This window comes from Thermothelomyces thermophilus, chromosome 6 (genome assembly GCF_000226095.1).
Source record: "Thermothelomyces thermophilus ATCC 42464 chromosome 6, complete sequence".
In the NCBI taxonomy this organism is placed as follows: Eukaryota; Fungi; Ascomycota; class Sordariomycetes; order Sordariales; family Chaetomiaceae; genus Thermothelomyces; species Thermothelomyces thermophilus.
In genome coordinates this window covers 2,200,242-2,216,338 of record NC_016477.1, presented here as the reverse complement: position 1 = coordinate 2,216,338, position 16,097 = coordinate 2,200,242, and the positions used below count along the sequence as shown (strand labels likewise).

At 40.9% G+C, this 16,097-nt stretch overlaps 1 protein-coding gene across 1 annotated transcript; it reads left to right on the top strand.

The window, feature by feature from the left end:
* Positions 1 to 18: 18 nt before the first annotated feature.
* On the top strand, positions 19 to 725 carry MYCTH_60726 (uncharacterized protein; the record flags this gene model as incomplete). The annotated part of the gene is made up of 2 exons (XM_003666051.1): positions 19 to 154; positions 295 to 725. 2 exons carry the CDS (start codon positions 19 to 21, stop codon positions 366 to 368), a joined length of 210 nt encoding a protein of 69 aa, XP_003666099.1. The 3' UTR covers positions 369 to 725.
* Positions 726 to 16,097: the final 15,372 nt, after the last annotated feature.

The following is a 16,097-nucleotide window of genomic DNA, read 5'->3' as shown; positions in this document are numbered from 1 at the left end:
GGTCGCTATGTTGACAAAATGCCGATAGAGAAACGGAAGTCGCATTCTGCACGTTACCGTGCTTCCCTTGCTCAGAACATCGCTGAGAACGGTTTTGTCGTTATGCCTTGCTCTTGGTGCGCGTCGCAAGGCCTCGTTTGCAAAATGATCACACGTACGAAGCATTACGAAGCCTACGTTCGTTAAGGTCGTTCTTACGATAGCTCTAGCATACCGCTTTCTTCCTGTAAGCACGTCTCCTTTTCTTTTTTTTTTTTTTCCTTTGAATGTGATTCCTGATGTTTGTTCTAGTAGATCGCATTCTCCAGGAGCAGCGTCGTATCAAGGATGCTAAACGTCGTGCCGAACTTAAGCTAGATAAATCTTAACGCCGTCTGGAAGAAGCCCAGCGCAAGTTGTCCGAAAAGCTTACGCGGCTCCGGCGTCTTCGTCAGCAGAAGGAGTTTTTGGTAGAGAAAGGTGCCGACATGGTAGCGCGTGGTCTGTCGACCTTGGACGAGTTGGAGGAGGTTGAGCGGCAAGAGACGCCTGCTATGCCCTCGTCACAGATTAATGATGCCGTCGATGCTATCGACTGGGGCGCCGTCTTTGGTTCTGTCCCGGGTTTTCCTTTGGTCGATCCGGATTCTGCCGGTGGAACTGTTCCAGTTTCTTAGGGCAGTTTAAATTCTTAACTAGTTCCTATAAGTTATCCTCTGGTCCAAAATCAAGCCATTTGACCAGGTACTGCAGTTCCCCGTTGATGATGCGTGAATCCAGAATTTCTTCGACGTCCCATTCTTCCTCTTCGTCCTCTGCTTCGATGTATATAGCAACCTTGGCGTTCTTTGGTACTAGTTCGAGAAGTGAAATATGAAAAACATCCGTCCGTAGTCGCATAGATGACGGTAACGATAGTCGGTAGTTAGATGTCGAAATTCGTTCTTTGATAACAAAGGGTCCGACCTTCTTGAAGTCCAGCTTCGTGCTTGGTCGTTTGGTTCGCAAGTTTCGTGCGATTAGGTAGACTTTGTCTCCCCTCTCTAGGCAAGGTCCCTCGAGCCTATATTTGTTGTAGTAGTTCTTTATTCTGGTTTTGACAAACTCGAGTTCCTTCTTGAGCTTCTCGTACAGTGCGTGCATCTGTTCTGCTTTGACTGCTGCTCTTGGCACTGTGACCTCTGGTCCTTGCCTAAGGTCTGCTTCGTATCCGTAGTTCGCAAAGAACGGTGTGACTTTGGTCGTTTCTGTTAGCGTCGTGTTGTAGGCGAGTTATGCTATTGGCAATAGCATAACCTAGTCGTTTTGCTAGTAGTTGACGTAAGAACGGAGATACTGTTTGACGATTTGGTTTAGTCGCTCCGTTTGTCCGTCGGTCTGTAGGTGATATGCCGTTGACAGTTTGCTGTTAACGCCTAATCGTTGCATTAACGCTTGCCAGAACTTCGATACGAACTTGGTGTCTCTGTCGGTGATCCATTCTTGCGGCCAAGCATGTACTGATGCAACTTGCCGATAGATCATGTCTGCCAACTGTTCCGCTGTCCAGGACTCCTTATAGGGAAAGAAATATGCCCACTTAGTCAGGCGATCTACTACAGTAAGAATACTGTCGTAGATTACTCCTGTGGCCGTGTCCTTGGATTCTGGCAGCTTCGTAATGAAGTCCATCGTAACTAAACTCCATGGTTTGTCAGCTGTTAGTAGTGGCTAAAGTAGCCTATACAGCTTGTGTCGTGCCGTTTTGCTTCGATTGCAGATGTCGCAGTTCTGTACGACTTCCTTGACCCGTGCCGTTAACTGTGGAAAGTCGTAGTGTTTCTTGACTTGTGCGACAGTCTTCGTGACTCCTTTGTGTCCTCCGAGTTTTGACTCGTGGAGTTCTCGAATCATCCGCAGCTATTGATCTTTGTCATAGATGTACGCCTTGCCTCGGTACCAGAGTTTCCCATCTTTCTCTTCCACTTCGTCAGGTACCACTGGTCCGGGTGCTGCTTGATACTATGCCTCGTTGATCCTTTCCTCTCGAAAGATTGCGCAGCATTCTAGGAACGAGTCAAGTGGATTATCTTCCACGGGTGTCTGCGTTTCGTGATGCAGCGTTCCGTCTGTTCGTTCCTTGAATAACGGTGGTGTCGTTCCCGTTCGTCCTTCCGTGTGATCCGTTCGTCGGCTTAAGATGTCTGCTTGTGCGTTTTCTTTGCCCTTCTTATAGCGGATCTCGAAGTTAAATTCCGCGAGGAATTCTACCCATCGTATTTGTCGTCTGTTAAGTTCCTTCGTCGTTATGAAGTATCGTAAATTCTTATGATCCGTATACACTTGTACCGGTTCAATCGTGCCACTAAGGTATGGTCACCATTCCTTGAAAGCTTCGACAATCGCAAGCAGTTCCTTGTTGTGGATCGGGTAATTGAGACGTGGTCCGTCGAGCTTCTTTAAAAAGAAGGCTACAGGATGTAGCTTCCCTTGTTTGTCTCGTTGTCCCAATTGTCCTCCGATGGCGTAGTCTAAAGCGTCCGTTTCCACCTCAAATGACTTTTTAGGGTCTGGCAGTACCAGTACTAGGTCTTCAGTAATGGCGTTGCAGATCTACATGAATGCTTGCTCGTGTTGTTCTTCCCATTGGAATTTAGCATTCTTCTTGGTGAGTTCGTGCAAAGGTCGTGCGATCGCTCCAAAGTTCCTGATAAACATCCGGTAGAAGTTCGTAAATCCGATGAAACTTCGTACTTCCGTGACTGACGTTGGTCGTGGCCAATTCTTGATAGCTTTAACCTTTGAAGGTTCTATCCGGATTTGTCCCGGGGATATCTCGTATCCCAAAAACACCGTTTTCCTGACGTAGAATTCGCTCTTTTCCTTGTTGACTGATAGCTTGTACGCGTGCAGCGCGTCCAGCACTGCTTTTACGTACTTCCGGTGTTCGTCCATCGTCTTGGAGAAGATGAGTATGTCGTCGAGATAACATACTGCAAATTTGTCGAGAAAGGGTCGGATAGCTTGATCAATCAGGGCTTGGAACGTTGCCGGCGCGTTCGTAAGTCCAAATGGCATGACGAGGTACTCGTAGTGGCCATAGGGTGTCCTAAAGGCCGTTTTCCACTCGTTGCCTTCTTTGATCTGTATATAGTTGTAGGCCGATGGCAAGTCAAGACGCGTGAAATATTAGGCTCCTGCCAACTGATCTCGGAGCCGTGAGATTAGCGGTAACGGGTATCGGTTTTTCACAGTCTGTTCGTTGAGTTGCCGATAGTCGACACATAACCGTAGCTTTCCGTCTTTCTTAGGCATAAACAGGATTGGGTAGCCTGCTGGCGATGTCGACGGGCGGATATGTCCTCTTCGAAGGTTCTCCTCCAAATATCGCTTAAGTTCTTCGTTCTGCGTCTGGCTCGTGTGGTAAATCTTGAAGAACTTCAGTCGTGCTCCTTCCTTGAGCTTGATCTCGTGATCCTATGGGCCGTGTTCTGGTAATCCTTCCAGATACTTTGGTTCGAATGCTAGGTGTCCTTTGTATTCCTTTGGTACTTCCCTAGTCTTGTCTCGTCTCTCGGTTTTCTGGTAGTATGCGAACTTGGTTCTATCCATAGCGATGCTAGCGATTTCTCCTGTCTCAACCTACTGCTCTAATTGCAGTGCTCCACATTCGTCAACGGAGAGAACAGCTATCGGCGATTTAGCTCGTTCCTCCTGTCGCGATATTGATGTCGTTGTGCCGCCTCTTCTAGAGTCCGTAGTGGTCTGCCTGCTACTGTCCGTCTCTTGCGGTGGATCCGTAGGACATGCCTTCCCCTGAGCATCGTCCGCTCGCGATCCTTGCGCGCTCCCCATCTCGCTAGTCAAATATGACTCCGTTTGGGGTCGCAGGTGGCCACCATTCTTCTAGCTGATGTCCAGGTCGTAATCTTCATACCATAGTAACCCTAATATTATATCTTTGTCGTTGCCTATGTCTATAATGCTGAATACGACTGCTGTAGTCTTTCCTGCCATAGTGATGTCGATCGGTTCGGTCTCTCTGCGTACCCATTGCGTCGGAAATGGCCCTTTGACTATGCCATGCTTCCGCTTCATTCTCCAGGGTATCCGCAGCTGATTCACAAGCGTCGGCGAAATCAGGTTTATCTCTGCTCCACTGTCCACTAGTGCGAGCATTTCGTGCTGTTTCCACTGTGCTGTTATCCACAATCGCTTGTCTTGCCGCTATCGTCTAAAGATTGCGGCGATTTCCTATGTTCCTGCCGGGAGGTCTCGATATAGTGGTCTCTTGCGCCAGTTCCTCCTGTACTGCGCTACCACTCGCCACTACGCGGGCGTTAATGGTTTCCGGGCCCCTTAAAGGGCCCTGACCCGTTTCCTAGGTCAGTACTAACCTCTTTAGTTGTTCGGCTAATAGCGGCTTCGTCGATCGTGCTCATTTCTGTGAGCCATTAAGTGCTTGTAGCTTCCTACCATTAGGTCCGTTCTGCTTTCCGTCGTGCATGCCATAGCTTCGTCTAAAGCTCCCGAATTCGCAATTTCTTTTCGTCCGCGTGATAGAGGCAATCGTTGCTCCAGCACGAGTCCTATATATCTCGTCCGGTTCCGCAGTGCCTAGGCCAGACTCGTTTTGGAACTACCGTAATGCCTTCTAGATTGCGAGTTTCGATCTTCTAGAGCAATTCGGCCGCTCTATTTCCTGCATCGTAGACCCATTCCACAGGGCACAAGTCTCCGTCCCTGTTTTCCTGTCGGGTCGGCCAGTGATTGTTTTCGAATTTGTCGCGGAAGTGATATCGGCATTCGTATGCTACACACTAGAACCAGGGCACTTATACATGTGCCTCGTATCGCGGGTGCAGTCGCGTGGCGTCGCCTGGAAGGTATTAGAATTCTTTCCCAAATCCTTCCCATTATATGTAGACCGTAGGTACTCTAATGCTAAGGTAGGAGTGTTTCTTCTAGTAGCTTTCCTATGTACGTTCGTCTTTTCCACGGTTCGCTCGCATAAACTGGTATTCTAGGTTCCGCACGTCGTTGCTAAGTTGCTGGCCGTCAAGATGCTCGGTATAGCTATCGGGCCCATTATATGTCACAGGCTGTTCTCCTTTAATAGTTTCCACGATACGTCGGAGTTCCCTCATTTCGTCCTTCATCTCATCGCTCTACTAGGCGAGTCGAGTCAAGCGTTCATCCCGTTCGCGCAGTTCCGTGTTAAGTCGGAAAACTTCGTTACAGTACCATTCGATTCGTTCCTAGAGGAATAGAGCATCAGGTCCAGGTCTTTCGATTCCTTAGGTGTCGGTTGTCCACGATCTATCCCGCCTCTACGTGACCGTAAAACCCTACTGTCCTAAGGCCGGGAGAATCGAAGCTGGCGGTGCATATTCTCCTGCCATGTCCCATTCGGCAAGACCTGTCTCTGGATCCACAGTGACCAGTTCGGAGTTCGGTACTTGTTCGTCTTCACCGTTGCCGTCGTGTCCGAGACTGTCTGTGTCACTGCCCTTGTCTTCGTAGCTCGTGGCCGCTACTTCGATGACGTCCTTAGTGGTTTCGTCGATGGCCGTAATTTCCTTTCCTAGGGTTGGTTTCTATCCTTTCTTCGGGCTTCGGCATTCTCGCTTGTAGTGCCCTTTCTTTCTGCAGTTGTAGCAGGTGACATTGGACTTGTCTTTGGTCGTCTTCTTCTAGTCCTGCTTCTACGCTACGTCTATATCTATGGCTCCGGGGTGCGTCCTGTACGAAGTACTGACGTACGCTCGCTTTTTCTTGTCGTTGGCCTTAACCGTGGTTCCGTTCATTCGACCTCGTTTCTGCTGCTCTCGTGCGTAGAGTCGATCATCGATTCTGATAGCCTGCGCGATGTATTCATCCAGAGTCTCAGGCCAATCGTACTTATACAGCTCGTCCTTGACCTTTTCCTTCAAGCCGTTATAGAACAATTACATCAACGCCTCGTCATTAAGCTAAGACTTGAGCATGTCCTGTCTAAATTGTACGGCGTAGGAGGCTGCTGACTTGGTCTATCGGAGATTGGCAAGTCTTTCTTACGTATGAATCTTCTTGTCTTTATTACCAAAAACCTTCTAAAGCTCTTCTTTGAAACGGTCGTAGGACCGAAAGACTGCCTGCGTGAACGCGTCTCGGTCGTCTTCATCTTCCTTGGTGAGATAATCGTTCTACGTAGGCTCAAACCATCTGAGTGCCTTGCCCTCTAGTCTCGTAGCTACGTAGAGGACTTTGGCTTTGTCATCCGGAAACTTGTCGTCATTAAGCCGGAAGTAGGATCGGAGGTTTGTTAGGAATCCTGCGAGATCCTCCTTGGTTCCTCCGTATTTGCCAGGTGGTTCGATCTTGATACGCTTCGCTTTGGCGCCCTCGAGTACCTCGATTTTGGCGTAGGCCTCGTTGACCAACTTCTGCGAGTACTTTTCGCGGTTCTCGAGTTCCTTGATTCGAGCTTGAGCAGCCTTGTCTCTCTGGTCCAACTCCTGAACCCGCTGCTGGAGTTGACCAAGCTGAGTGAGCAGCTGTTCGGCCGTGACGTTAGTAGCCATATCGATGTCGAGGTCGAAGTCACCTCCGTTCTGAACCATGACAGAACAAAGGGAGTGGTAACAACGTGTGACGAACCTAACTTAGACTTCTTCTGAAAGGGTCTAGACGGAGGTAGATTAGGCGGGACAAGTAGGCGGGTCGTCTAAGGGATTCGGTGAAGCCAAAGGGTTCACAACAACACTTAGAGTTGTCTCTCACAGTAATTAGCAATGCTTGGTATGAGTACTGTGATTGTGATTGTTACCACTGGTGAACTCCCAGAGTCTACTATAACGAGTGACTAGCTAGCTATATATATACAATTGTCTGTCCTTCTTCAATAGTTATCACTAGTACCACTTCTCCTTTCACTTCGTGATTCTGCGTTATCGACGGTAATATGTTATTATCACCAGTGAAGACCTTAGTCTTGGCGGTAATAATCTTCTGATTGGTCCGTCAAGTGATTGGCTGTCGGAATGTCCCACGTCCTGGCTGCAGCCTGCCAGGCCGCCCATGTGCTTATTCGTGACAAGGAGTGATCACTAGGATTATATATACATATAGATAGTCACTTATTACGGTAAACTCTGAGAGTTTACTAGTGATAGTAACCTATAATCATAGTACTTATACCAAGCATTATTAACTACTATAAGAGATAACTCTAGTGTTATTATAAACCCTTTGGCTTTACCGAATTCCTTAGACGACCTGCCTACTTGTCCCGCTTAATCTACCTTTATCTAAACCCTTTTAGAAGAAGTCTGAGTTAGGTTTGTCACACGTTGCTATTACTCTCTTTATTCTGTTATGGTTTAGAACGGAGGTGACTTTAACCTTGATATCGATATAGCTACTAACGTCACGGCTGAATAGCTGCTTGCTTAGCTTGGTTAACTCTAGTAGCGGATCTAGGAGTTAGACTAGAGAGATAAGGCTACTTAAGCCCAAATTAAGGAACTCGAGTATAGCGAAAAGTACTTATAAAAACTAGTTAATAAGGCCTATACTAAAATCGAGGCGCTCGAGACTATTAAAGCAAGCTATATTAAGATTGAACTACCTAGCAAATATAAAGGAACTAAGGAGGATCTTATAGGATTTCTAATAAACCTCTAATCTTACTTCCGGCTTAATAACGACAAGTTTTTAGATAATAAAGCTAAAGTCCTCTATATGGCTATAAGACTAGAGGGTAAGGTACTTAGATAGTTTAAGCCTATATGGAATAACTATCCTACTAAGGAAGACGAAAACGATTAAAATACGTTTATATAGGTAGTCTTCTAATCTTATAACTGTTTCGAAGAAGAGCTTTAGAAGGTTTTTAGCGATAAAGATAAGAAGATTTATATATAAGAAAGACTTGCTAATCTCTAATAAACTAAGTTAGTAGCCTCCTATACTATATAGTTTAGATAGGATATACTTAAGTCTTAGCTTAATAATAAAGTATTGATATAATTATTCCATAATAGCTTAAAGGAAAAGGTTAAAGACAAGTTATATAAGTATAATTAGCCTAAGACCCTAGATAAATATATTATATAAGCTATTAGAATCAATAATTAACTCTATATATAGGAGTAATGGAAATGAAGCCAAATAAACGGAACTACAGTTAAGGCTAATAATAAAAAAAAGTAAGCGTACATTAATACCTTATATAAGACATACCCCAAAGCTATAGATATAGATATAGTATAGAAGTAAGACTAGAAAAAGATGACTAAAGACAAGTCTAATGTTACCTACTATAACTATAGAAAGAAAGGGCACTATAAGCGAGAATGTTGAAGCCTAAAGAAAGAGTAGAAGATAGTCCTTAGAAAGGAAATTACAGCTATCGACGAAACTACTAAAGACATTATCGAAGTAACGGCTACAAGCTATAAAGATAGGGGTAGTAATATAGATAGTCTCGGACATAACGACAATAGTAAAGACGAATAAGTACTATACTCCGAACTGGTTACTATAGACCTAGAGATAGGTCTTGCCAAATAGAACATAGTAGGAGAGTATATACCACTAATTTCGATTCTCCTAGCCTTAAGGCAGTAGGGTTTTACGGTTATATAGAGGCGGGATAGATTGTAGATAACCAATACCCAAGGAATCGAAAGACCTAGACCTAATGTTCTATTCCTCTAGGAACAAATCGAATAGTACTATAATAAAGTTTTCTAGCTTAATACGGGACTACGTAAACGGGATAGACGCTTAATTTAACTTGTCTAGTAGAGCGATAAGATAAGGGACGAGATAAGGGAACTCTGACGTATTATGGAAACTATTAAAGGAGAATAGCCTATGATATATAATAGGCCTAATAGCTATACCGAGTATCTTGACGGCTAGTAACTTAGTAACGATATATAGAACCTGGAATACTAATTTATATATATAAAATAAAGAAAAGATAAGCATACGTGGGAAAGCTATTAGAAGAAATACTCCTATATTAGCACTAGAGTACCTATAATCTATATATAATAGGAAAGATTTAGGAAAGAATTCTAATACCTCCTAGGCAATGCTATATAACTATACCCTTGATATAAGGCATATATATGAGTATCCTAGTTCTAGTATATAGTATACAAATGCTGATATTACTTTTACGACAAATTCGAAAATAATCACTAGCCGACCTAACAAGAAAATGAGGATAGAAGCTTACGCCCTATAGAATAGGTTTATAATATAGGAAATAAAGCGGCCAAATTGCTCTAGAAAATCGAAGCCCGCAATCTAAAAGGCATTATAATAGTTCTAAGACAAGCCTAGCCTAGGTACTATAGAATAGGATAAGATATATAGGACTCGTGCTAGAGTAACAATTACCTCTATTATACGGACGAAAAGAAATTGCGAATTCGGGAGCTTTAGATAAAGCTATAGCACGTATGATAGAAAGTAGAACAGATCTAATAATAGGAAGCTATAAGTACTTAATAGCTTATGGAAATGAGCACGATTAATAAAGCCGCTATTAGCCAAACAACCGAAGAGGTTAACACTGACCTAGGAAACGGGTTAGGGCTATACGTCTCGCCCAAGTAGAGCAGCTCGCTCCGGATCTTGTCTACGAACGGGTCCTAGGCGTTTTTGAGGGGCCCGGAAATCATTAATGCCCGTGTAGCGGCGTGTGGTAGCATAGTATAGGAGGAACTAGCGTAAGAGACTATTATATCGAGACTTCCTAGCAGAAACATAGGAAATCGCTGTAATCTTTAGACGACGACGGCAAGACAAGTAACTATAGATAATAGTATAGTAGAAATAGCATAAAATGCTTATACTAGTAGATAGTAGAGTAGAGATAAACCTAATTTCGCTAACACTTATAAATTAGCTATAGATACCCTAAAGAATAAAGTAGAAGTATAGCATAGTTAAAGGGCCATTTCCGATATAATAGGTATATAAGGAGACTAAACCAATCGATATTACCATAGTAGGGAAGACTATGGTAATCATATTTAGCATCGTAGATATAGGTAATAATAAAGATATAATATTAAGGTTACTATAATATAAAGATTATAACCTAGACATTAGCTAGAAGAATAGTAGCTACCTATAACCCTAGATAGAGTTATATTTAACTAGCAAGATAAGGAGTACGTAAGGATTATAAGTAGATAATGCTCAAGGGAAGGTATATCCTACAGATCTACTATAAGAGATAGACAGTGGTAGGCAGACCACTACAGACTCTAGAAGAGGCGGTATAACAACATCAATATCGCGATAGGAGGAACGAGCTAAACCGCCGATAGCTATTCTCTCCGTTAACGAATGCAGAGCACTATAATTAGAGTAGTAGGTTAAGATAGGAGAAATTGCTAGCATCGCTATAGATAGAACCAAGTTTGTATACTATTAGAAAACCGAGAGACGAGACAAGACCAGGGAAGTACCGAAGGAATACGAAGGATACCTAGCATTCGAACCGAAATATCTAGAAGGACTACTAGAACACGGCCTATAGGATTACGAGATTAAGCTTAAGGAAGGAGCATAACTAAAGTTCTTTAAGATTTACTATATAAGCTAGATATAGAATGAAGAACTTAAGTAATATTTAAAGGAGAACCTTTGAAGAGGATATATCCGCCTGTTAATATCGCTAATAGGCTACCTAATTCTATTTGTACCTAAGAAAGACGGAAAGCTATAGTTATACGTCGACTATCGGTAATTTAACGAATAGACTATGAAAAATCGATACCTATTACTACTAATCTTATAGCTCTAAGATTAGTTAGTAGGAGCCTAATATTTTATACGTTTTGACTTGCTATTGGCCTATAACTATATATAGATTAAAGAAGGCGACAAGTAGAAAACGGCCTTTAGGATACCCTATAGCTACTATAAGTACCTCGTTATACTATTCAGACTTATAAATATGCCAGTAACGTTCTAAGCCTTAATTAATCAAGCTATCTAACCCTTTCTTAACAAATTTACAATATATTATCTTAACGATATACTTATCTTCTTTAAGATAATAGATAAATACTAGAAGTATATAAAAGTAGTATTAGATATGCTATATATATATAAGCTATTAGTTAATAAGGAAAAGAGCAAATTCTATATTAGGAAGATAGTCTTTTTAGGATATAAGATATCCCTAGGACAAATCCGAATAGAACCTTTAAAGGTTAAAGCCATTAAGAATTAGCTACGACTAACATTAGTTATAGAAGTACGAAGCTTTATCGGATTTACGAACTTCTACCAAATGTTTATTAAGAACTTTAAAGCGATCGTATAACCTTTATACGAATTTACTAAAAAGAACGCTAAATTCTAATAGAAAGAGTAATATAAGCAAGCATTTCTATAAATCTACGACGCCATTACCAAAGATCTAGTACTAGTACTACCGGACCCTAAGAAGCCATTTAAGGTAGAAATAGACGCTTTAGACTACATTATTAGAGGACAATTAGGATAACGAGATAGACAAGGAAAGCTATATCCCATAGCCTTCTTTTTAAAGAAGCTTAATAGACCATATCCTAATTATCTAATCTATAACAAGGAACTACTTATAATTATCAAAGCTTTTAAGGAATAGCGATTATACCTTAGCAATATAATTAAACTAATACAAGTATATATAGATTATAAGAATTTATAATACTTTATAACGACAAAGGAGCTTAATAGACGACAAATACGATAGGTAGAATTCCTCGCGGAATTTAACTTTAAGATCTATTATAAGAAGGGCAAAGAGAACGTATAAGCAGATATCTTAAGCCGACGAACGGATCATACGGAAGGACAAACGGAAATAATACTACCGTTATTCAAGGAACGAATAGATAGAATGCTATATTACGAAACGCAGACACCTGTAGAAGATGATCTACTTAACTTGTTCTTAGAATGTTACGTAATCTTTTGAAAAGAAAGGATTAACGAGATATAGTATTAAGCAGTACCCGGACTACTAGTACCTAACGGAGTAGAAGAAAGAGATAGGAAACTCTAGTACCAAGGCAAAGTATATATCTATAATAAAGATCAATAGCTACAGATAATTCGAAAGCTCTACGAGTCGAAACTCGAAGGATATAAAAGAGTTATAAAGACTATTATATAAGTCAAGAAATACTATGACTTTCCATAGTTAACGGCACGAGTTAAGGAAGTTATATAGAACTATAACATTTGTAATCGAAGCAAAACGGCATAATATAAGCTATATAGGCTACTTTAGCTACTACTAATAGCTAATAAACTATAGAGCTTGATTATAATAGACTTTATTACAAAGCTATTGGAATTTAAAGATATAGCTATAAGAGTGATCCATAATAATATCCTTACTATAGTAGATTACCTAACTAAATAGGTATACTTCTTTCCCTATAAGGAATCCTAGATAGCTAAATAGCTAATAGACGTAATCTATTAGCAAGTTATATTAGTATATGCTTAGCTATAAGAATAGATTACCAATAGAGATACTAGGTTTATATTAAAGTTCTAGTAAGTATTAATATAATGATTAGGCGTTAATAGTAAGCTATTAACGGTATATTACCTATAGACTAACGGACAAACGGAGCGACTAAACTAAGTTATTAAGTAGTATCTCCGTTCTTATATTAACTACTAGCAAGACGACTAGGTCATACTATTACTAATAGTATAACTTGCTTATGATATAATACTAATAGAAACGACCAAAGTCATACCATTCTTTATAAACTACAGATATAAAGTAGACCTTAGGCAAAGACTAAAGGTTATAATACTAAGAGCAGCAGTTAAAGTAGAATAGATATACGCACTATATAAGAAACTCAAAAAGGAACTCGAGTTTATTAGGACTAGAATAAAGAACTACTACGATAAACACAGGCTTAAGGGACCTTGCCTAGAGAGGGGAGACAAAGTCTACCTAATTATACGAAACCTACAAACTAAACGACTAAGCACAAAGCTAGACTTTAAGAAGGTTAGACCCTTCGTTATCAAAGAACGAATTTCGACATCTAACTACCAACTATCGTTACCGTCATCTATATAACTATAGATAGATATTTTTTATATTTTACTTCTCGAACTAGTACCAAAAAACGCTAAAATTGCTACATACATCAAAGCAAAAGACAAGGAAGAAGAATAGAACGTCAAAGAAATTCTAGTTTCATGTATCATTAACAGGGAACTATAGTATCTAGTTAAATAGCTCGATTTCGGACTAAAAGATAACTTATAGGAACTAGTTAAGAACTTAAACTGCCCTAAGAAACTAGAATAGTTCTATTAGTAGAACCCGGATTGGCTAAAGGCAAACCTAAGACAGAACCGAAAATAGCGCCCTAGTTAATAATATTAATGCTACCGTTAAGTTATATAACGGCCCCCGATTCCTACTATTCTACTACCTCTAATTCGTCTAGATTCGACAGACCCTATATAACTATATCTGCCCCCTTCTCTACTAGGAACTCTCGTTATTTACAAACCCGAGTCAGATAGACTAACGCCTTAGAAGCTTTGTATTAGTATTCTTGTAGCAAGGCTTCGGCCTCTTTCTCTTTAGCCTTTAAACGACGTTACTCGTATATAATACGATCTACTACGTTACGATTAGAGACGTACCCTCGTAAGAAAACGGGAACTTACAAGAAGAAACTAGAACGCTAGAACTATTATAAGTATAACCCTAATATATATAAGCCTCGTAACGACAAGATTTTTTAATCATTTTACACACTTGATTATACTCTACGTAATAGAAATATACTATTACTACAAACCCGTAATTAGAAATAAAATAAGCTAAACGCTTATAACGAATAGACGCTAGGGATCTATACGCGTTAGACGGCATAATTAATAATATAAAGAATAATAAGAGGCTAAGGAGAAAAACACATATAAGAAATACAAGGGATATTAGCACTATTTAAAACGACCTAAAGAGGGCTTTTAGGTCGAAAGCCTCGGAGGGAGGGCATTATATTATAGAAATATATATATAGATGCCGCCTAAGCCACTAGCACAAACAGGCTAATCAAGTCAGAGGAACGAAAGGACCAATTATAACATAGAAAGCATAATGATCACTACGCTTACCAGCGATTAGGGTAATCACCACCATACAATCACTCACGATCACCGTAATTAGGAGTGATTACTAGGATTATATATATATATAGATAGTCACTTATTACGGTAGACTCTAAGAGTTCACTAGTAATAGTAACCTACAATTACAGTACTTATGCCAAGTATCGTTAACTACTGTAAGAGATAACTCTAGTGTTATTATAAACCCTTCGGCTTTACCGAATCCCTTAGACGACCTACCTGCTTGTCCCGCTTAATCTACCTTTGTCTGAACTCTTTTAAAAGAAGTCTAAGTTGGGTTTGTCACATCACCCTACTTATAGACGTTGTATCGAGCTTTAATTCCTTCTATTACTTACTTAGCCGCTATAGCGTTACTTTTGTAAAAGAAGACTAAGAAGTCGTTAATATGGAAGATTAGGATGATTTGTTTGTCGTAGCTTAAGAAGAGGCACTTCTCTTTGCCTAATGGTTCTATACCTAGATCTGATAGCGTTTTGCAGAACTCCTTATACCATAAGAGTAGCGAGTCTCTTAAGCCGTATAGAGCTCTTCGCAACTCTATACATTTCCCTGGCTACTTGAATCCTTCTGGCAATTCGCAGACGACGGGATCGTCTTCCGGTCGTTCGGCGTTAAGGAACGCTTGCGCCACATCGAACTGCTTGACTTCCAAGTCAAAGTACACAGCGATCGCTATTATTATATAGAATGACTACGCCGCTAGAGTAGCTATATACGTACTTTCTACTAAGCTAATGTCTTGTAGATCTCCTTATACGTAGATCCTTGCCTTGTACTTCTCTAAGAAACTGTCCTTATTAAACTTATATACGAAGACCTATTTTAAAGGGATAGGTCGCGCTTTTGCCTATTCGCGCGGTACGATCTTCTACGTTCCCCTGCTCTCTAAGTTATATATCTCCTTGTAAGCCGTGTCTTTAAACTATTATCCTAATAGGTAGTTATATAGGTCCCGCCAATTGGTAGGAACGCGAGCAAGATCGTCGATATATTAACGTAGCTTATTTAGGGCTGCTCTAAGATATATAGTATCCTTCTATCATATAGTGGTAATAAATACTATATATATCATTCTTATACTCTAGTCCTCTAGGTAAGCTTCCTATTAATTAGATAGGTAAGTCTTATAGAACTATTACTAGAGTTCCTTAGTTACGTAGATAAAGAAGTAATAGTAATTAACCCTCTCTTTATTTTATAACCGTTCGCTTAACTAGACAGGGTCCTTAGGCTCGCGAGCCCTCCTCCTACCTCTACCTCTTCTAGTAGGAGGTTGCCAAATAGCTTCTCCTTCGCTTCTACCTTCTAAAGGATACGTTAGCTAATCCGGACTTCGCTTAACGCTCTACTCCTCTAGCCTAGCTAGGTATAATATATCGGTAGTACTATCCCTAGCTCCTAGCTCTTCCGTCTACTTATTACACGCGTTAGATTCTTCTATAGAAGGCATCCCTCCGTCAGATTCGACAGCTCCCCTACTCTCCCTAACGTCTAGTTAGCTAGCTAGCGACTAGGAAGGCCTTAATTCAAACCTTCCTACTTCTTAGTAGACATCCCCTTTACTAGCCGGCATAGGGCAAGTTACTAGGGGCTTAGGTATATATTTAGGGGTTAAGAGTCCTCTAAAGCTCTCTATCTATTTAGTAAGTTTATCTATTACTTATATCTCTGCTATAAAAGTCTCTAGAACTAATTACTTACTTATAGGCTACGTATTAGAGAGCTCCCTTACCCCTAAGTCTTGACCCTATTAGAGAGGTTAGTCCATCGCTAGACTCTCTTACGATAGAGGTAGCTAAGCTACTATAATAGAGTCTTTTACTAGTTATCGGGTCTATTGCAACGCTTCCTAGAGAAAGTCAGTATCCTAGGAATCTTTGCTAAGATTAAACTAATTGACTTCCTAGCTCGCTACCGCTAGCGACGACTCTATCGGCTGCTCTTTGCCTAGACGGTAGAA